This window comes from Macaca nemestrina, chromosome 19 (genome assembly GCF_043159975.1).
Source record: "Macaca nemestrina isolate mMacNem1 chromosome 19, mMacNem.hap1, whole genome shotgun sequence".
NCBI lineage: Eukaryota > Metazoa > Chordata > Mammalia > Primates > Cercopithecidae > Macaca > Macaca nemestrina.
Genome location: NC_092143.1, coordinates 20,131,116 through 20,153,997, shown reverse-complemented (window position 1 = coordinate 20,153,997; position 22,882 = coordinate 20,131,116). Strand labels below are relative to the sequence as shown.

The following is a 22,882-nucleotide window of genomic DNA, read 5'->3' as shown; positions in this document are numbered from 1 at the left end:
ATGAAACAGACTTAAATTGGGGAATTAAACTTACTGCAAAAAAAGTTTAGCATAGTTATTTTTCCCCCTTCAGGAGGAATAGTGATCAAAGTTATTGTTATATTTTTACTTTTAAATTTTATTTAGTGATGATTCACATTTAACAGCGAAATTTCTCACACTGTTTAAAATCTTAGAAGTTAAACCCTGATTATTCATTTGCAGATGAGTCCTATACAAAAACTTATTGTTTACTGATTGAGATGCTAAGAATTTTCCATTTGGCTTTATATTTATGGGGTTACCAGGTGTCTCTTGTCAGGGAAAGCGCTGTTAATAATTGTAAACTGTGATTACTAATTTTATTAACCCAAGGACAAATCAACATTCTGTCATAGATCAAAGCTCTTTTTTTTTTTTTTTCTCCAAGTGTCAGGTGTGCTGGGGATCCTTTATTTCTTAAGAGCAAATGTAGCTTTGTAGGTTCCTGCTCAACACAGATATTACAAAATAAACATATCCATTTAAGTTTCATGTAATACTAAATACATACAAAAGAATATGTCATATGTCTCCAAGCTGTGAAGCACAATATTGTACATTGAACCCATCATTTAACGTAAGAATTCCAACATTAGTGAAGCCATTGAAATAAACTATGTCTTTCTACACACCTCCACCCACCACTTTGCCTGAATATTTTTGGAATGTTCAAATTATCTTTATATTTAAAAGAAGAAAAACAGGAGTTTGTTTTTATTTGCTCCACTTGTCGGAAATAAAATATCAAAAACAGATTTGAATGAATTGCTGTCTCTCCATATTAGAGAAATGAGGATATCCAAGTCCCTATCACCATTTAACCTCTTCTAGGATCTAAGCTCTGATAATCTTCTGTGTGTAATTTGATAGATAACAAATATTATCTTCCTTTCATGGATTAGACTTTATGTGCTTAGGAAATTCAAGTAACTTGGCCAACGTTCAACAGTTGGTAAATAGTAGATCTGGGATTTGAATTCAATACTCATTTAGTTCAAATCTTATGTGCTTTCTACTCTCATGCACACAGCTTTAGTGTGTATGTGGTGGACTAATACAATAGCCGAACATAAAGATGTGATCATAAATTTATTATTTATGGTTCCTTTTCAAGGGTTTACGTCTAATATCGGCAATCTCAACTTAGATAATGATTTTTTTATGTTAGCATTTAAATTCATGGGATAAAATATAGTAAGTATCAATCCATTTCTGAATAAAGGAGCTAATTGGTTATTTCGTATTTGGCATATTATCTTCAAATTAGCCTTTTCCAATATTAAATGTGACACTGCAAATTTTAGAACAATTAACATTTTTGGTGATAACAGATTATCCTTTGGAGTACAGATATGCCTATGTATTTATTATGTTCAAATATATTTATTTATATAAAAATGTAGTTAAACCCAAGGAAATTTCAAATTATAACTTAAGAAAAGATAAAAATTAAGCTTAAGGCCTAGCTGTGTTTATTGATAACTCTGAATGGCTGAAAAAGATAGAAAACTAGTGAGTCTGCGTTTATTCATTTATTTTATATTTTTAAAAACAATAATTACCATTTTTGAGTGCTTGTATGTATTGGGAACACTTTTGTGGAGCATAACACCCTTGATCTTATTTAATTGCCTTTATCCTTTAAAGATTCCCATTAGGCAAGTATTTTATTATGATGATTTAATTATGAGAGAATTAACTTCCACAAAATCTCACAGCTTAAAGGGAGTATAACCAGAATTCAATCCTAGGTCTCTGTGACTGGGAAAGCCACATTTACCAACAGAACAAGGTTCTTGAAATTTGGTACAAGGGAAACCTAGATAGGGAGTCAGAAACAGGGTCTCGGGCTTTACTGCTGCCACTGACTGCACATGTGCCATCAGACATGCCCTCTGAGTCTACTTAAAAGGGTGGAAAGGTGATATAGTCACCCAGATCTGATCTCATTCAAACATAACTTCTCCACAAATCAGCAATTTGGCAATTGCATTTCCAGCAACCGTCTTTCTGTTGTAATGTTTATTCTTTTAAAAAATATTAAAACATTAAAATGTGCTTATTGTAGTAAATGTACATAATAGAAACACTCTCAATAAAGAAACATGCCCCTCAATATTATCACTCAGGAATAATGACTACCAATAGCTCGTGACTTATGAAAGGTAATATGCAGGAGGTATATAAGTAAGATGGTGGTACTTTTCTCTAGATAATTGGTATCATGCTAAGTATTTTGTTCTGTATGTTCCTTGTAACATAAAACCAATATCACTACTGCTTCAAAAACTGTTTTTAGTAATATAAAAACATTTAAGATGGGCAACAGAGACCTTCTTGAGGTGGGTGGGGACTCATGGAACTATATATGGAGCTTTGGACATAGAGTCTAAGTGCTAAGCAAGCTGCTAAGTGGGTGGAAATCTTGTAGCTTCTTCATGCAAGTTGTGGCAATAGCTATGCAGTTTTTAAGTCGACAAATTTCAAAAAACAGCCATTTCACAAGTGAAAAAATTATTTCTATTATACCCTACACATATTAATTGAACCTCTGTGGGATTTTTTTTTTTTTTTTGAGATGGAGTCTCATTCTGTCAGCTGGCCTGGAGGGCCACCGCTCTTGGCTCACTTCAACCTCCACCTCCCGGGTTCAAGCAATTCTGCCTCAGCCTCCCGAGTAGCTGGGATTACAGGCACCCACCACCACGCCCAACTAATTTGTGTATTTTTAGTAGAGACAGGGTTTTACCATGTTGGCCAGGCTGGTCACAAACTCTTGACATCAGGTGATCTGCCTGCCTCAGTCTCCCAAAGTGCTGGAATTACAGGCATGAGCCACCACTCCTGGGCATCTGTGAAAATTTTAGTAGAAGTATGTGATGATGCTTACCAACTATGTCTGAAGTGTATGCTTCTGACCAGCATCATTCAAATATTAACTAACCATCCTTTAGAGAGTAAAGGATAGACACAAACATCATCATATTCATACTGGAGTTTTTTTGTTTTGTTGTGTTTTTTAATATTATTTTTTAAACGTTTAACTTCAGGAATACATGTGCAGGTTTGTTAGATTGGTAAACTTGTGTCATGGGGGTGTGTTGCACAGATTATTTCATTACCCAGGTATTAAGCCTAGTACCCGTTATTTTTCCTGGTCCTCTCCCTTCTGCCACCATCCGCCCTCGGAAAGGCCCCAGTGTATGTTGTTTCCCACTATGTGTTCATGCGTTCTCATCATTTAACTCACGCTTATGAGAACACACGCCTTTGAGTTTTTCTGTTCCTGAGTTAGTTTGCTAAGGATAATGGCCTCCAGCTCCATCCGTGTCCCTGCAGAGGGCGTGATCTCTTTCCTTTTTATGGCTGCGTCGTATTCTATGGTGTATATGTACCATGTTTTCTTAATCCAGTCTACTACTGTTGATGGGCATTTCATGTCTTTGCTATTGTGAAAAGTTCTGCAATGAACATATGCATGCATGTATGTATCTTTATAACAGAATGATTTATATTCCTTTGGGTATATACCCAGTAATGCTATTGCTGGGTCAAATAGTATTTCTATCTTTAGGTCTTAGAGAAATCACCACACAGTATTCCACAAGGGCTGAACTAATTTACACTCCCACCAACAGTGTATATATTCCCTTTTCTCCATAACCTCACCAACATCTGTTACTTTATGACTTTTTAATGATAGCCATTCTGACTGGTGTGAGATGATATCTCATTGTGGTTTTGATTTGCATTTCTCTGATGATCAGTGATGTTGAGCTTTTTTTCATGTGATTGCCATACTGGAGTTTTTAAAAGTTTATTACTGTTCTTTGGTATTTAACCAAAGGAGTTGAAAACTTATGTCCACACAGCGTTATTTAATTGCCAAAATATGGAAGCAACCAAGATGTTCTTCAGCTGGGGAGTGGATGAACTGTGGTATATACCTATAGTGGAATTTTATCCAATACTAAAAGGAAATGAGCTATTATGCCATAAAAATACATGCAGAAAACTTAGAAGCATATTTAAATTTAAAAAGCCAGAGAAGCCAATCTGAAGAGGCTGCCTACTGTATGATCCCAAGTGTATGACAGTCTGGGAAAGACAAAGCTAGAGATAGTAAAAAGACCAATGGTTATCAGTGGTTGGGGAGAGGAAGAGATAAATAGGTAGAGAATAGAATATTTTTATGATTGTTAGAAACTACTCTGTATGATACTATCATGTTGGATACAGATAATTATATATTAGTCCAAACCTATAGAAAGTACAACACCAAGAGTGAACCGTAATGTAAACTATGGACTTGGGTAATTATGATATGTCAAGGTAGGTTCATCTATTGTAACAATTGTACCATTCTGGTGGTGAATGTTTATAATAAGAGAGGCTTTTCATGTGTGAGAAAGGGGTACATGAGAAATCTCTGTACTTTCTGGTTAATCTTGCTGTGAACTGCAAATAAACACTCTTTCTTCAACAGGTTAAATATAAAGCACAATAGAACAAAAGGTGTCTGATATTAAAAAGTTTTATCAGAAAGTTCATTCTCATCTACCAATATTTTCACAACAGAATAATGCTGTAACATTTTATCACTAATAAACTATGGAATTTTTGAGGGTAGGTACACCAGATGTCACATCAAAGATCCTCAGACAGTTACACTTACGAGGTGATGTGAACCTTCCATTAGGGGTGGCTTCCTAACCTAACAATCATACTTCTAAAATTAATCATAATGAAATAATAAGGAATGGGTGTTTTTAAGATTTGGGATACACATTGCTTAATGTCCTCTAATGCATTGTATCAATTTGTATTTCAACATAAAAGGATATAAAAGCACCTACTTTACTACCTTCTCTACAATTATGAAAATTAATTTGCTTTTAAAAATGTAAATTTGATACCATAAAATTTATAGCCATTTGTCAAAGGCTGCTCCAATGCTATAATTATATTCTTTTTTGCAGGCAACATTTATTTCCATTCTTTAAGAATATTCCAAGAGAACATCTGTTTGTACTTCAAGTTGACTGATGTAGGCTCTCTAGTTTCCTTTATGCCTTTGGTTAAGCCATAATATGGATATGTGATACAAATGCATTTCTGGAGCCTTGATCACTATGCTGCAGTGTCCTTGCAGTAACTGTAGAGTTCTACTCTCTATTTATTTCCACTAAAAGTGTTTTCTTTGCAGTAGGATTTTGTGAAGCAAAGCAGCTTAGGCCAAATGCAAATGCAATGTGTTCACATTTTTATTCATTTAAAGCATTGGTCCATTGAACCAAATTAATATGAACATTTGGATTTTTCCCCCTTTTTCTTTCTCCTTGCGTTAGTGTATCACAACAGTACAAAGCAATTTAAGAAAAATTGAGTGAAAAAAACACAAAAGAAATATAAAACAAGAAGTCAGGTAAGAAGCATTCATTGAAAACATATCATGTATAACACTATTGGCTTCTAGATAAGCAATAGAAATAGTAAAGGACAAAATAGCCTACACTTTAAAAAAAAAACTGTAGGAATAACATCTGATTAATGGAATGATTTTTTTTTCAAGATGGAAGACAATACTCTTTGCCATGTTCCAGTCTCCTTCTACTCCCTTTTCCTAACCATAAAGAAGAAGCACTTGTCTGATGAAGTCAGATTCTAGAACACCCATGGTGCCCAAATTTATTAATCTCACCAAAGTATAATCTTCAAATATCCCTCCTAACACATTTCAAGAATCTATGCAGCTGGAATCAAAGAAGGCAAATGCTGTGCAAAAACCTTCAAGACAGTCCAATGTAACTCCTCTGAACCACACTGCCCCCTAAGCCGCATCATGTAGCAATTCCTGAGCCACCAACAGGGTTGGGCTAATATGTTTAAAGCCCCTGCTCATGGGTGCGTGTTTTATGGCATTATTTATTTGTTCGTTTATTTTTTTGATCAGGCTGAAGTGGAAAGCTGATCCATAACCTGGTTAAGCATTCTTTCTCTCTCTCTGTCTTGCATTTCATTCTGTTTTCTTTTTAACCATGATGTTCAGGTAGTCTTTTGTTGGCTGAAAGGTGACATGATGTCAATTTGTGGATTTAGTAGGAGGGAAGGAGGGGCGCTTTGGGGCCTGTAGGCTAAGCCGTGTGCTACAGCTCAGTTTCCTTGGAGGTACTTCACTGGGGTGGGGATGGGATGTCCCAGACATAGGATAGTACCATGCTTTCCATTTAGCATAAGTCATATGTATTTCTCCCTAGTGGACACTGCATGTGGAAGAATAATTCTCATTTGTGCTAAGTTTTAGATATGCCAGTGTCCTTAGCTACAGATAACTCTAATTCTTAAGATCATAACTGGACAAATCAGTCTTGATATGGCTTAAACAATGACTAATTACTTCTACTGTCTGTAGTAAAACCAAGATAATCTGATGAGACAGACATTCCTATTACTTCATTCATGCTATGATTCCACATCTCTCTATTTATGGATCATGGTTTTTCAGAAATGTGGCTAGAAGTTATCTTTATCACATTTCTGTGTGCAAGCAATGCCTGACCCACTTGCTTCCCTGGTGACCACCGTGGCTTCTATTGTCCTTCCCTGAAGACAATCAAGGTAGGGCGAGACAATGATGGCTAGGCAGCTGCTCCAGAAGAAAGTTCTGCCCCAATCTGTCATCATTGCTGCCACTGAAATAGATGCAGCATCAAGAATGCTCAAGGTGAGACTAAATGGGAAACCACTTTCAGAAGTCAAGAATATTTTATCTCTCTAGATTTTTTTAGTCTCTCTAATATGTTAAATATGTTATTCCCTGTGGCAATAAAAATTTGAGCATAAGGCTTATCTTTAAGGGGCTTACATGCTAACAGAAGAGGCAGAATACACAAAAATAAAACAGCAAGGAAAGTGAGACTGCAATATGGAACTGGGGAGCCAAACAGGAATCTGAATATTGTGGTTGAATCAGGTCTGAAGTCGTGATGACATGCTGTTATTAGATGTTAAGGTGAATGGGGCAGACATAGAATCCCCTTTCCTTGTGGGGAATGTTCTCATGCAATTCTGTGAATTTCAGTTCTTTGCTCCTAATATATTTAAAGTTACCTACTTGGAATAACCACTTTCTCTGCATCTGCTCTAGCAGCCGTGGTCACTACAGTATCTTCATTTAGTGTACTTCAAGCTTGTTTCCTCCAGATCTCCAGCCCCACTCTCACTCTCTACTCCCTCCTGTATTCACACTAAATACACTTGCTTAAGCCTGCAATTTTAAACCATAACACTTCCCCAGTTGATCCAATAACAATCCAACTAGAGCTGGCATGGCTCCAAATCTCACCGGATGTGGAATGGAGCTTAGAGGTGGCTTGGGTAAGGCCTGGCCTCTGAGGGGATCTTGATTTTACTTGAACAAAAGGAAGTAACTGGAATAGAGGAAGATTTGGAGAATAGAAAAAATGAGTAAGAGACAGTCTCTGCACTTAAAGGAGCTAAAGTCCAATATGGTACCATGGGCACATAGGGGAGGGTGGTGTTATATGGCTCATTCGTGACTTATACACACCCTAACACTGTAAACTGCTCCAGGAGAAGGTATGAACCTGAAGAAGGAGGAACCAGGATTTCCTTCTGGGCATCTGAGATGACACTTGGAGGAGAAATAGGATAAACTGGGAAGGACAGCCACCACAGAAGATGGGGCTTGCTCATAGCTCTCTCTCTCATATCTGTGGTCCCTGGAATTTTTCAGATTCATTAAATGAAAGAATGGACAGGAAACGTAGCAATGACAAAAACATAACTGTGTCCCTCTACTGCTGTAGACTATGATTGTTAGTGTATATTTAAATCCTCACATTCACTTTTGCTTCAAAATAGAGGAATTGCAGTGGAATTAAAATTTCAGCTTTAGTACCTCTTCTTAAATATAAACTTTAACTTCACTATTATCCTTTAAGGTAGTGTTTTCAGATGAATGTTGAAAGTGTTTCTTGGGTCTTATAATCAGCAAAAAACATTTAGATTTGAGTTAAGGAGTGCCTTTGCATATGACCTCTGCCCATGAGTGTTTGAAGACCCTGTAAATTGCAAGATAGTTTACTGGTAATCCTCAACCTAATATATTCTTTTTCTTTATTTTAAATTGCAAGATAGTTTACTGGTAATCCTCAACCTAATATATTCTTTTTCTTTATTTTAAATTACCCACAGATTAGAAAGTACAGTACAAATTTTTTTGCTCAGTGGCCAAATCTGTAGGATTATTTTGGAGCAAAACATATTTACTCTTTAAGAAGTGGCTGTGGAAGGCGAGTTTATTCTACGACATCCTCTGGGGTTTGGTAGGTGCCTCCCTTTCTGATTAAAATGTACCAGCATCCCAGGTACTCTTATTTTAGATATTTACAAATATTGCCGGGAAACACTTGTGCTATGAATTTGGTTTTGAAGTTTAAAATCCTTGATAATCAACATTTGTACTCCAGCTCAAAAAATAAGCAATAAGTAAACAGTAAGTCATTTTCATGTGAAATGAGAAAGAATTCGATGTCAGTCCTGTACTTCTCCAGAAACAGGAAGCTAAATCTCTCAGTACAATACTACCTTTTCTGGACACTTCAGCAGACCCTGAATCCTTCGTTAAAGGGGGCATAAATACCCCATTCTCTGTTTTATTAATGTTGTTTAGGAATAATTTGGTAACAGAAAATTGATCTTGACTTGGCAACTTAGGTTTTCCAGGACACTTTCATCTCCATAGCTGCCTTTTCCCACCCACCCCAAACTGAATTGCCCGTGTGAAATATCAGGCTGTTTGCTAAGGGAGATGAATCTTTCTGCGTCTGAGAAGCACACATAGTTCTCTGATTCAGCATCTCTCTCTTCTCAGCACCTGTTTTTCTCTCTAGAGGAGCTTCATTTCTACTTCTGCACGGGGAGGATGAACAAACCTTTAATTAAATTACTTGAAATTTCAGTGATGATATTTTTTGAAATGATTCTGCATCTGTTCTTTAAATATTTTCACTTAACTGCTAGAATGAACTCTCTACATTTCCATGGTGGATAGTGTAATATAATAACGAATTTATTAGAATATATTTAATGAGGCTCTGATCTCTATGTTACTAAAGCACACAAAGTGTCCAATGCTTATGAATAACACGAAACAGACATTGTTAAGCTTTTAATAAGGACTTTTCTTTTTGTATATCCATAATGTCTACAACCTATAACATAGATTCATATTTTATGGCCAAAAAAGTAGCATGACATTGGAAATAATACAGAGACTGGGCATTTTTTCTCATTAAAAATCATAAGCTGAAATTTACACAATGGATATTCTCAACCAGTACCCTACACAGAAGAGAAAGCTGTTGCAGAAGTACAATATTCAGGTAGGGTAAGAGTGAAAAAGTCTCTTATGCATGTTCCTATATTGTGTGCTCTGTCCCCATTTAATATCTGCTAGACAAGTCACATAGGCCTCCCAGGGGATAGCAACAGATGATCTCTTTGAAGGTTTTCCTCAGTTCTTGACTCCGGAGTGCATAAATCAGAGGATCGATGACTGAATTACACATGATCAGTATGAGATACAAGTTAAAGTGAGACATGAAGCACACACAATATGGATTCTGAGGACAAGAGATGTAGAATATTAAGTGGAGGAAGAATGGGGCCCAGCAGACAACAAAGACGCCAATCAGGATGGTCAAAGTAATCGCTCCCTTCATATTGGCGCCTTGGCGGATGGCACCAGTGCCGGGGAGGACAGCAATCCTCTTAATGTGAAGCCTGGCCATCAGGAACATGTGGACATAGAGAGAAGCCATGAGAGCCAACATGGTGAAGAACATGGTGATGAGGCAGATGATGACAGCACTACTATCTGAGTAAATGATGAACAAAATGCCTGAAACCGTGCAAGCTGCCCAGATACAACTTATGATGATCCCAACCCGCTTAACTGTCATAATGTTATGGTACTGAAGAGCATAGAAGATAGTAAAGTACCTGTCCACTGCAATTGAAAGCAGGCTGCAAATGGATGCAAGCAAGGAGCTACAGATCACTGAGTCAATAACATTATCAATGTTCACTGTGAAACTCTGTGTGTCCGTATCTGTACTGTTTAATAGGGTGATGACAATGGTTTCTGATCCATTTGAAACGCTCACCAGCATATCAGCCACAGCCAGGCTGCAGATGAAAAAGTACATGGGTGAATGCAGATTCTTGTTCTTGGCTATTGCCACAATCACTAAGATATTCTCCAACAAGCTGATGACACCCAGTGTCACAAACACCTCAGGAGAGACAAAAAGTTGCTCGTAGCACCCTCCATCAGAGTAGCCTTTTCCAAGGGACTCACTGGCATTGCTGTGCAGTCTGTGGCTGCTGCGGTTCCAGAGGTGCAGAGAAGCGTGCATCCCACGGTGGGTGGAGTTCACCATGCTGGCAGGAGAATTCGTGTCCCCCTGAATTGATTTAGCCTCCTGGGTCAGGGAGTCGTCTCAGTTATTTCCTCCAAGTCTTTATCTGTCTGAAAGTTGTGAGGCTAAAATTGCCATGCCTGCTGTGAGTAAATGTCACAAGTCCAGAGCGTGACATGGAGTTTTTAGTCTCTTTTAGGTACGACTCTGATCATTATCACTTTAAAATCTTGGGCTTCAAAGTATTCATTCTCAGTTGAAAGAGTCTGCTCTTTGCTTTTTTGTTCTCACTTCTGCTTTAACTTTAATCTTATGCATTCAAGTCTGTTCAAAACAATTTTCCTAGAGCTGCCATGCCATTGGGAGACGAATCTGTGCGCACATGCTCACATCGGCTGCCTCTCGGAAGCTTCTGTTTCCAGCCTGAGCATTGCTTTGAGTGTTAGGGGCTGTAGGTGCCAGCTGCTGATTTTTATGATGTGTGGAGAGAAAAAAAAAACATGTTCACAGTGGCTCCTCCTCTGCTTCCTTCTGACCAATCCTAATGCAGTGGGAGTCTGTGAGACAGGATTGTTTCAGAGACACAAATTGCAGGGCGACACAGATTCAGAGGCACAAGCTCCTGAAGTCTGAAGTCTGAAGCAAGCCGGATAAGAGAGCCTGAATTTCCCTTTTCAAGTTTTTAAGGGAAACAACTTGATCCCTAGAGGCCATTCCGTGATACCAAAACAACCTATCTTGAGGCAGCCAGGTTCATTCTTACGTAAAAGAGAGACATCCTGTGTGTGTGTGTGTGTGTGTGTGTGTGTGTGTGTATAAAATGAAATGGAAAGTATACTGTCCTATGTTCCTGAAACAGATACTCTGGTTTTTGGCTAGGATACTGAATTTATTTACCCTCTTAATTTTTTTGTTTTTATTAAGAACCCTGCAAGTAGTGCTTCAATTTAAAATACCTGAAACACAGAGAAGATATTTAATGATATAGATAGACATGGTATGGTTGGAAGAACTATGTAGGTAGCTATAAATTATGAATGGGTTCAAAAAGGGGTTGATTTTAATGTACTAATATCCCATATTTCTCTATTGAAGAGTTTCGTTTATACCTGAAAACAGGTGCTTTTTATTTACAATATTTTAAACTACATTATGGCATTAATGTAACTATGCTTACTCTGAACTCAGGAAAATAATAATTAAGCTGCATTCTGTTTTTTTTTAAGCAACTTTTTTTCAACCTCCATAGTTTAATGCTTTGTAAGTTGAACCGACAAATACCTTAGTAAGTTTAGTTGTCAAGCCAAGACTGGTGATGCTATTTACTGAAGTTTCTGAATACTTTGCATAAGGTGGTTTGAAAGATCACAGCAAAGTTACTTTCCAAATTAATTAAACACCAGATTATATGAAATTTTGTATATTGTTCTTTTCTTCTATGGTTATTTTTGATTTTAGTGCTCTATAGTTTGTAGCTGCTTATTTCAGGGTTAATTCTGAATCTCAGTTACTTAGGTTGGGAATGTATCCTCTTTCCTTTTGTGACAGATAATACTAAGTATTTTTCCTGAGTATTGAGCTAAATGAACATCTTCCATCCTGCCTTGGAATTGGGTGGGACCTTATGACTAAATTCTAGCTAATGGCATGTTGGCAGTGAGGCTCATCGCATTAGCTCTTTCATAATTTTACACAAGGTTCCTCTCCTGTCTATCAGTCGATAACTATATGGCATCTTTCAAATCTCATGTTGCAGGTGGCTGGACCATATCATGAAAGGAGCCTGTCTCTTAACTATTGCACAGAGCAGAACTCACACCTCCAACTCCCTTCTCTTGTATTGCTGAATGCCTAATCATCTGTATATTGTAAAATGTTGTTGGGATGGGGTTTTCTGAACATCATGAGCTGGAAATAATCTTACCTTCCTCTTGCCTTATTTTTTCTCTTTTTAAAAATGGTCATATAATTCACATACCAAAAAATTCACCTCTTTAGTAATTAAGTGGATTTTTGGGGGAGTATATTCACAGAGCTGTGCTATCATCATCACTTTCTATTTCTAAAACATTTTCATTATCCCATTAGCAGGTCCCCAAATTGCCCTTTCCTCATCCTCTAGAAACTGCTAATCTACTTTCTGTCTCTATAAATTTGCCTATTTTGGACATTTTATATGATTAAAATAATGCAATATGTGGTCTTTTATGGCTCACTGCTTTCATGTAGCATAATATTTTCAAGGTTTGCCTCCACTATAATGTGAACCAGAATTTGATTATTAAAAAATTAAAAGAGGATCTTGCTCTATCACCCAGGCTGGAGTGCAGTGGCATGATCATGACTCACTGCAGCCTTAACCTCCTAGGTTCAAGTGATCCTCCTGCTTCAGCCTCCTGAGTAGCTGGGACTATGTGTACCACCACACCCAGCTAGCTTTTAAAAATGAATTTGTAGAGATTGAATCTCATTATGTTGTCCAGGCTGGTCTCAAACTTTTGGACTCAAACAATATTCCCATTGCGGTTTCTCCAAGTGCTGAGATTACAGGCATGAGCCACTGCACCCAGTTTTGATTTGTTTTTATGGCTGAACAATATTGCATTGTATGTATACATTACATATATATATTTTGTATATATATAATGTATATGTATGTATGTGTATATATGTGTGTATATATGTATATAGTATATATACTTTTTATATATGTACATGTGTATATATATGTATATAGTATATATGTGTGTGTATATGTACTTTTTTTTTTTTTTTTTGAGACGGACTCTCGCTCTGTCACCCAGGCTGGAGTGCAGTGGTGCAATCTCAGCTCACTGCAAGCTCTGCCTCCTGGGTTTACACCATTCTCCTGCCTCAGCCTCCCAAGTAGCTGGGACTACAGGTGCCTGCCACAGCACCTGGCTAATTTTTTGTATTTTTAGTAGAGACGGGGTTTCACCATGTTAGCCAGGATCTCCTGACCTCATGATCTGCCCGCCTTGGCCTCCCAAAGTGCTGGGATTACAGGAGTGAGCCACCACGCCCGGATGAATACATTATATTTTTAAATTTATTCATCAGTTGAGGAACATTTGGGTTGTTTCCAGTTTTGACTATCATGAATTATGCTGCTAGGAATATTTACGGACAAATTCTTATGTGACATATGATTTCAATTCTTCTGGGTACACAACTAGGAATGGAATTGCTGAATCATATGATAACTCTGTTTCTTGTTTTGAGGAACTGCCAAACTTTTCCGAAGTGGCTGCACCATTTTACATTTCCAATTAGCAATGTATGAGGGTTCAAATCTCTTCACATTCTTGCTAGCACTTGCTGTTGTCCATCTTTTAAATTTAGCCATCATAAGGATATGAAGTGAACTCTCATTGTACTTTTGATTTTCATTTCCCTAATGCCTAATGATACTGAAGATGATTTTACGTCCTTACTAGTTACTTGTGTAATAATCTTTGGAGAAATGCCTATTCAAATCCTTTGCCCATTTTTAATTGGATTTTTTTTTATTATTGGGTTGTAATGGCTCTTTACATATTCTAGGTACTTTTGCCATTTCAGTTATTGATAGTGTTCTTGAAACCACAAGCCTTTTAATTATGATGATGTTAAATTTATCAATGTGTTTTGGTTACCTGAGTTTTTGGGATCATATCTAAAAAAGGATTGCCTAACCCATGTTTATTAAAGTTTACACTTACATTTTGATATCTTCTGTTTGATGAGAAATTGCTCTCATAATTTCCTTTAATTTTTAGATATAGTTTTCAGTAATCCTTTGAACATATTTGAACTGATTTAAAGACTTTATTTATTAAGTGCAACGTCTAGACTTCCCCAGGAATAATTTCTGCTGACTTCCTTTTCCTAATGTGTATGTGCTATATTTTCTTATTTATCTGCATGAATTTATTTATTCATTTTTGTTAGAAACTGGAAATTTTGAATAATACAATCCAGCAACCCTGAAAATCAGATTTTCTCTCTTACCCGGGGTTTGTTGTTGTTTTTTGTTATTGTTGTTCAGTAATTTTTCTGAAATAATTCTAAAAAGTATGTATTCTTTGTCTTGTATAATCAATGAGGTCTTTGCTCTGATAGCTGATTGGTCAGCTGATGAGTGGACAGAGATTTCCTTAGATGTCGGGAACCAACATCTCCCTTAGTCATTGCTGAGAGACTCCGTGTTCATGGTGGGCATGCCTTTGACACTTAGCCAGGCACCAGGCAACTCTGCCTTGCCCTTACTTTCTGCTTACACATAGCCACCAAGGTCAGCCAGAGGTGAGAGCTCAAGGCCTTCTTAGGGTTTTTTGTTTGTTTGTTTGTTTTGTTTTTTTTCTGATCATAAGTACAGTCCTGTATGTGTGTATGGCTTTCTAGATCCTCAGGGATATGTTAGAGTTTTTATAAATTCCTATGGGCATCTCATTTTCTTGAACTTTTTCTTTGTAAGCTTTTTGAATAGCTGATTATTTTCACCAGCTTCTATCCATTGCCTCAGGCGGCCGTGATGTTAAGCAGTTGTTCTGATTGTTTCTAACAAATGTCCTTGAGGAAAAGACTGTTCTCCGTGGGTGAGTTCTGAGTTAGGTCAAATAAGGAAGCCCTGCAAGTAGAGTTTGTCGGGAAACCAACAGATAGGTCAAAATAATGATGGCATCTCTGGTAAAGGGAACGGGGCTTTGAAGAAGATCCAACCCCATTTTGCACCCTCCATTTCCTGCTAGGCTGCTGCTTTTAAACATTTTTACAGAATGTTAGCTGTCAAAGCTACTGCAGAGTCGGTGAGTTGGGAATGGGAAAATATGTCTAGTTAAAATGCTGCAAGGTTCACTCTTCTTACTGCAATTTAGCCATTTTCCTGAATAAATTTACCTTGGCTTATTTGAAGTATTGGTCAATTTTCAGAGTTCTGAAAGTGTTAATTCTGACAAGTTTTGCAAGTGCTCTACTTGCTTTAACTGATGAGAGACTTTTCAATCATCCTGATGCTATCATTTTCACTCTCATCTTCCATCCATTGCCTTTTATCTGAAAAAAGATTAAATTATATTAGATTCATCTATGACAATTTTCTTCCTTAACAGACTATCTGATAAATGATCAAATAGTTATTTCATACTTATTCTAAATCCTGTGTAAACTTTGCATATAAAAACAGAATAAAAGAACTGGTTAAAAATTTGAATAAAATAGAAATATTAATTCAGAAATAATAGGTAAAATTAATAATGAACAAAATTACTCCCTTAAAATTTTTTTCCCATGAAAATGTTTTATGAACAAAAGGATCACACTGAAGTCCCAGAAAATCACATATCCTTAACAGCAACAATTTAATCATTGGGTGTAGATTTATAAGATCTTTACTGTAAAGTTAATTGTGCTAAAAAGATGATCTTCAATATGGTATTTTATTTGTGTGCCATGGTTCATAGTTCTCTATGAGCCAGAAGAAATAAAACCAGTAATATTAGATACATTGATAGTATTTTTGAAAATTTATTGCAGATTTCTTTTGTAATCCTCACAGAATTGAATTAGATCATAATTTATTTCTGTTCTGAGAGAAAAATCTTGTTTTACATTTTATAACAATAAATGTGAAACATTAATATAGAAAAAATGTTTACCAAACTATGCTACATGGAACACTATTTTTACTTGTTTTTCCACCACAAAATATTAATGAATGGGAATGCTCTAACATTAAATAATTTTTAAAATATTGCAAACTCATTGCCCTCTTGAAGTTTCAGAGTTTACATCAGCATGGTTTCAGAAATTGCCTAATACAAAAATAAACATTGCTTAACCCCCAAATTTCCTGAATTTATTGGAACATAGAACCCTACTGCTTCCACTTTTATTTTCAAGTACCTATTACACTCATTTCTGTTATAATGCTTGTTTTGAAATGTAAATTTGTTCCAAACATAATTCATATATCAGGGAACATTTTGAACATAAGATAAATTGTGTATTTTTGCACAATTTTGTCTAGGAGAGACAGTAGGTGAATGGGGAAAAGTGCATCTGGTTGAACCAAGACATGGGAGCACGCACAACACACACACCTCAAACAATACAGCTCACTGAGTGTCAGGAGGCACAGCCATCCACATGTGGTGATAGAGTATCTTGTGAGAATTTACATAATCATCCTTCTATCACTTTATAACTCATAAGCTACAACCCTTCTGAAACTGACTTCCACAAGCAAACTGCAGATTTTTTTTTAAGTGCTGTATGTATTGCAAGTTTATGTATTTTTAACTATTTGGCATGCCCCTGTTTTAACTATAAGACAATGGGCCTGGTTTTATTGGGTTCTTTTTGTTAATGTATCACTGACAAAGTTTTTGAGTTTTATGTGTCTGGTGCCATTTTTTCCATAAGCTCTGTTGTTTTTATTTTTACTTTTTGCATGATTTTTCATAGCACACTGATTTTTAAGGAATGTATATATTATATTACAGCAGAATTAAATGTAATTATAATTTGGAATATATATTCACTGAATCACAATTTGGGAAACATTGACAAAATTATTCTGACTATAAAAATTCTCACTTAAAAATGGGTAATAATTACCTTATGAAATATAGTCCTAATTTATTAAAATGTAGCTCCTATGTCTGTAGGCTGATGCCTATATGTCTCCTAATTTGCTTAATTGCTGTCCATATACAGAATGTCCCAGTAAAATGTACATCATTAGGTATTAATACTTAACATATGAACATTTTATACCCCATTATAAGATAAACACAATTTTTCTCATTATGATGTTTAACATATATTTTAGAGTAAATTATATAAAATATGATAAAATACTTGTGTTGAAGCCCATTTTTTTTATTTTTTATTTTTAATTTTTATTTTTTAATTATACTTTAAGTTCTAGGGTACATGTGCATAACATGCAGGTTTTTTACATATGTATACTTGTGCCATGTTGGTGTGCTGCACCTATCAACTCGTCAGCACCCATCGACTCGTCATTTACATCAGGTATAACTCCCAATGTAATCCCTCCCCCCTCCCCCCTCCCCGTGATAGGCCCCTGTGTGTGATGTTCCCCTTCCCGAGTCCAAGTGATCTCATTGTTCAGTTCCCACCTATGAGTGAGAACATGCAGTGTTTGGTTTTCTGTTCTTGTGATAGTTTGCTAAGAATGATGGTTTCCAGCTGCATCCATGTCCCTACAAAGGACACAAACTCATCCTTTTTGATGGCTGCATAGTATTCCATGGTGTATATGTGCCACATTTTCTTAATCCAGTCTGTCATTGATGGACATTTGGGTTGATTCAAGTCTTTGCTATTGTGAATAGTGCCGCAATAAACATACGTGTTCATGTGTCTTTATAGCAGCATGAATTATAATCCTTTGGGTATATACCCAGTAATGGGATGGCTGGGTCATATGGTACTTCTAGTTCTAGATCCTTGAGGAATCGCCATACTGTTTTCCATAATGGTTGAACTAGTTTACAATCCCACCAACAGTGTAAAAGTGTTCCTATTTCTCCACATCCTCTCCAGCACCTGTTGTTTCCTGACTTTTTAATGATCGCCATTCTAACTGGTGTGAGATGGTATCTCATTGTGGTTTTGATTTGCATTTCTCTGATGGCCAGTGATGATGAGCATTTTTTCATGTGTCTGTTGGCTGTATGAATGTCCTCTTTTGAGAAATGTCTATTCATATCCTTTGCCCACTTTTGGATGGGGTTGTTTGTTTTTTTCTTGTAAATTTGTTTGAGTTCTTTGTAGGTTCTGGATATTAGCCCTTTGTCAGATGAGTAGATTGCAAAAATTTTCTCCCATTCTGTAGGTTGCCTGTTCACTCTGATGGTAGTTTCTTTTGCTGTGCAGAAGCTCTTTAGTTTAATGAGATCCCATTTGTCAATTTTGGCTTTTGTTGCCGTTGCTTTTGGTGTTTTAGACATGAAGTCCTTGCCCATGCCTATGTCCTGAATGGTATTACCTAGGTGTTCTTCTAGGGTTTTTATGGTATTAGATCTAACATTTAAGTCTCTAATCCATCTTGAATTAATTTTCGTATAAGGAGTAAGGAAAGGATCCAGTTTCAGCTTTCTACTTATGGCTAGCCAATTTTCCCAGCACCATTTATTAAATAGGGAATCCTTTCCCCATTTCTTGTTTTTCTCAGGTTTATCAAAGATCAGATGGCTGTAGATGTGTGGTATTATTTCTGAGGACTCTGTTCTGTTCCATTGGTCTATATCTCTGTTTTGGTACCAGTACCATGCTGTTTTGGTTACTGTAGCCTTGTAGTGTAGTTTGAAGTCAGGTAGCATGATGCCTCGAGCTTTGTTCTTTTGACTTAGGATTGCCTTGGAGATGCAGGCTCTTTTTTGGTTCCATATGAACTTTAAAGCAGTTTTTTCCAATTCTGTGAAGAAACTCATTGGTAGCTTGATGGGGATGGCATTGAATCTATAAATAACCTTGGGCAGTATGGCCATTTTCACGATATTGATTCTTCCTATCCATAAGCATGGTATGTTCTTCCATTTGTTTATGTCCTCTTTTATTTCACTGAGCAGTGGTTTGTAGTTCTCCTTGAAGAGGTCCTTTACATCCCTTGTAAGTTGGATTGCTAGGTATTTTATTGTCTTTGAAGCAATTGTGAATGGAAGTTCATTCCTGATTTGGCTCTCTGTTTGTCTGTTACTGGTGTATAAGAATGCTTGTGATTTTTGCACATTAATTTTGTATCCTGAGACTTTGCTGAAGTTTCTTATCAGCTTAAGGAGGTTTTAGGCTCAGACAATGGGGTTTTCTAAATATACAATCATGTCATCTGCAAAGAGGGACAATTTGACTTCTTCTTTTCCTAACTGAATACCTTGATTTCTTTCTCTTACCTGATTGCCCTAGCCAGAACTTCCAACACTATGTTGAATAGGAGTGGTGAGAGAGGGCATCCTTGTCTTGTGCCAGTTTTCAAAGGGAGTTTTTCCAGTTTTTGCCCATTCAGTATGATATTGGCTGTGGGTTTGTCATAAATAGCTCTTATGATTTTGAGATACGTTCCATCAATACCGAATTTATTGAGAGTTTTTAGCATGAAGGCTGTTGAATTTTGTCAAAGGCCTTTTCTGCATCTATTGAGATAATCATGTGGTTTTTGTCTTTGGTTCTGTTTATATGCTGGTTTACGTTTGTTGATTTGCGTATGTTGAACCAGCCTTGCATCCCAGGGATGAAGCCAACTTGATCATGGTGGATAAGTTTTTGATGTGCTGCTGAATCCGGTTTGCCAGTATTTTATTGAGGATTTTTGCATCGATGTTCATCAGGGATATTGGTCTAAAATTCTCTTTTTTGTTGTGTCTCTGCCAGGCTTTGGTATCAGGATGATGTTGGCTTCATAAAATGAGTTAGGGAGGATTCCCTCTTTTTCTATTGATTGGAATAGTTTCAGAAGGAATGCTACCAACTCCTCTTTGTACCTCTGGTAGAATTCAGCTGTGAATCCATCTGGTCCTGGACTTTTTTTGGTTGGTAGGCTATTAATTATTGCCTCAATTTCAGAGCCTGCTATTGGACTATTCAGGGATTCAGCTTCTTCCTGGTTTAGTCTTGGAAGAGTGTAAGTGTCCAGGAAATTATCCATTTCTTGTAGATTTTCTAGTTTATTTGCATAGAGGTATTTATAGTATTCTCTGATGGTAGTTTGTATTTCTGTGGGGTTGGTGGTGATATCCCCTTTATCATTTTTTATTGCGTCGATTTGATTCTTCTCTCTTTTCTTCTTTATTAGTCTTGCTAGCGGTCTATCGATTTTGTTGATCTTTTCAAAAAACCAACTCCTGATCCAGGAGCACCCAGATTCATAAAGCAAGTCCTTAGAGACTTACAAAGAGACTTAGACTCCCATACAATAATAATGGGAGACTTCAACACCCCACTGTCAACATTAGACAGATCAACGAGACAGAAAGTTAACAAGGATATCCAGGAATTGAACTCATCTCTGCAGCAAGGAGACCTAATAGACATCTACAGAACTCTCCACCCTAAATCAACAGAATATACATTCTTCTCAACACCACGTCACAGGTATTCCAAAATTGACCACATAATTGGAAGTAAAGCGCTCCTCAGCAAATGTACAAGGACTGAAATTATAACAAACTGTCTCTCAGACCACAGTGCAATCAAACTAGAACTCAGGACTAAGAAACTCAATCAAAACCACTCAACTACATGGAAACTGAATAACCTGCTCCTGAATGACTACTGGGTACACAACGAAATGAAGGCAGAAATAAAGAGGTTCTTTGAAACCAATGAGAACAAAGATACAACATACCAGAATCTCTGGGACACATTTAAAGCAGTGTGTAGAGGGAAATCTATAGCACTAAATGCCCACAAGAGAAAGCTGGAAAGATCTAAAATTGACACCGTAACATCACAATTAAAAGAACTAGAGAAGCAAGAGCAAACACATTCAAAAGCTAGCAGAAGGCAAGAAATAACTAAAATCAGAGTAGAACTGAAGGAGATAGAGACACAAAAAACCCTCCAGCCCATATTTATTATTTTTAATATAAAACAACTATGATTCTCTAAGGAATTAATTTAATTATATAACTCCTTTGTTTCTAAGTAATTTAAATTAACACTAAGATCATATAATTTTATTAAAATATCTTTAATCGTAATGAAATATTACTAATACGTTATTTATAAACTTGACATTATGAAATATGATTGTATCTTAAAGTATCAGAAAATTTTGCATTTCAGCATTTCCTTCCTAATCTTGCTTATAGCAAGATTCATTGTGCAGTTTTGCTATGGCTGTCTTAAAATTCTCTCCAGTCTGTTTAATTTTCCTTTTTTCTTTCACTCTATCAACCAGTATTTTACTGAGCACCTACTATGTTCCTGATATGGAGGCAAATAAGATATGTGCTCTGCCATAGAGGAACTGCAGTGTAGATGCCATCAAAATGCGGAGTCTCAGTGCAGAACTCAGGCTGCAAGGGAGTCTAGGCCTAATTAGCTGTAAGCTCATAATTCCTACATTTGTGATCAGTGATATAATTTATAGCCATCAGTTCAAGAAAGCTCTGCTCAGCTGAGTCTTAACTTATTATTGGGTGGGGGTATTTTATTTAGATAAATATTGGAGCATTTAACGCGGTAAAAGAGATAAGGAGGACTGGAATTCAAGGCAGACGGAATCATTTCCACAAATTGATATTTGTTATTTATATGATATTTCATATATCATATGATATATGAAATTTCATATTCATAATATATGAATATGATATATATGATATTTCAATAATATATAATATATTTCAAATTAGGGGCATAGCAAATATTTTGGCATGGCTGGAGTACACCAAGAAGAGACATAGGAAATGAGAGGCGATGTTAGCAAGCAACGGCTTATCTAGGGCTTTGCACATCGTGCCAGGGTGCCAGGGGCCCAGGACATTCCTTCCAAACCTTGAATGAGTCCTACATTGCCTTTCGGATAAACAGCCTTGAGACTGAAGGAGGAGTATAACATTTACACTTTAGGAAAAGCACTGCAGAGAATTATGAAGGGTAAAAGTGAGGAGTTAATATACTCTTTGACACTACCAAGGTACTATTTCAGAAGCCCGAATAAGAGTTTGTGAAGGCTTGAGGGAAGCCAGTAGCAGCTTAGGTATGAATAAGACTGTTCATCCATCAACTGAATGAGGAAGAGAAAGGACTCTTCAACACCCTCTACTTTTCGGCTTGGGCGAATTGGTTATGTTGGTGCCATTCAGTTAGCAGGTACACAGGCTGGCTCTCTTAATCTCCATTTGGATCTCTTTCAGTTTGGAGTTTGAAAGCTAAAGTCTGTATTATCTAGGGTCCTTTGGAGCCTGGGTTTTGTATGTGAATTAATTTTTCCCAATTAGATATAGTCTTCATAGATTTGTTTATAAGTGAGGCAGAAGTCGTCTTCTTGCAACCATGGTAGCTGGCTAACAGGTTCTGGTGGACGTAGGCTTTGGCATTAGGCAACTCCACTTTCATGTATCTGGTTAACTTCTTTGTGTGTCAGGGATAGCAGTACCAATGGCAGCTTTCTGACCTGCAGATCACAGCCCAGGTGCTGTAAAACTGGAATGAAATAAAATCTTTGAAGGTCTGCAACCATCCCCAAATTTGTAACCACCTTTATTTCCTGTATAAAGTCCCCTTCTAGTTGATATGCTAAGAATATATCTGTTTTCTGTACTGAATCCCGATTGTTATATGCAGTCAAAGAATATTGAAAGAGAAACGTATTAACAGAGAAAACACATTTAGTTTTTGAAATTTTGAATTTGCAGTGTTTTTGCTACATCTAAATGAACACA

The 22,882-nt window shown here is 36.6% G+C and overlaps 1 protein-coding gene across 1 annotated transcript; it reads right to left on the bottom strand.

Annotated features, from left to right (window-relative positions):
* Nucleotides 1-9,199: 9,199 nt before the first annotated feature.
* Nucleotides 9,200-11,280, bottom strand: LOC105477032 (melanocortin 4 receptor). Its single transcript, XM_011733354.3, has one exon. It carries the CDS (start codon nucleotides 10,485-10,487, stop codon nucleotides 9,489-9,491), a length of 999 nt encoding a protein of 332 aa, XP_011731656.1. The 5' UTR covers nucleotides 10,488-11,280; the 3' UTR covers nucleotides 9,200-9,488.
* Nucleotides 11,281-22,882: the final 11,602 nt, after the last annotated feature.

Coding starts and splice junctions, on each gene's coding strand:
- LOC105477032 (XM_011733354.3), bottom strand. CDS start 10,487: ATGGTGAACTCCACCCACCGTGGGATGCACGCTTCTCTGCACCTCTGG.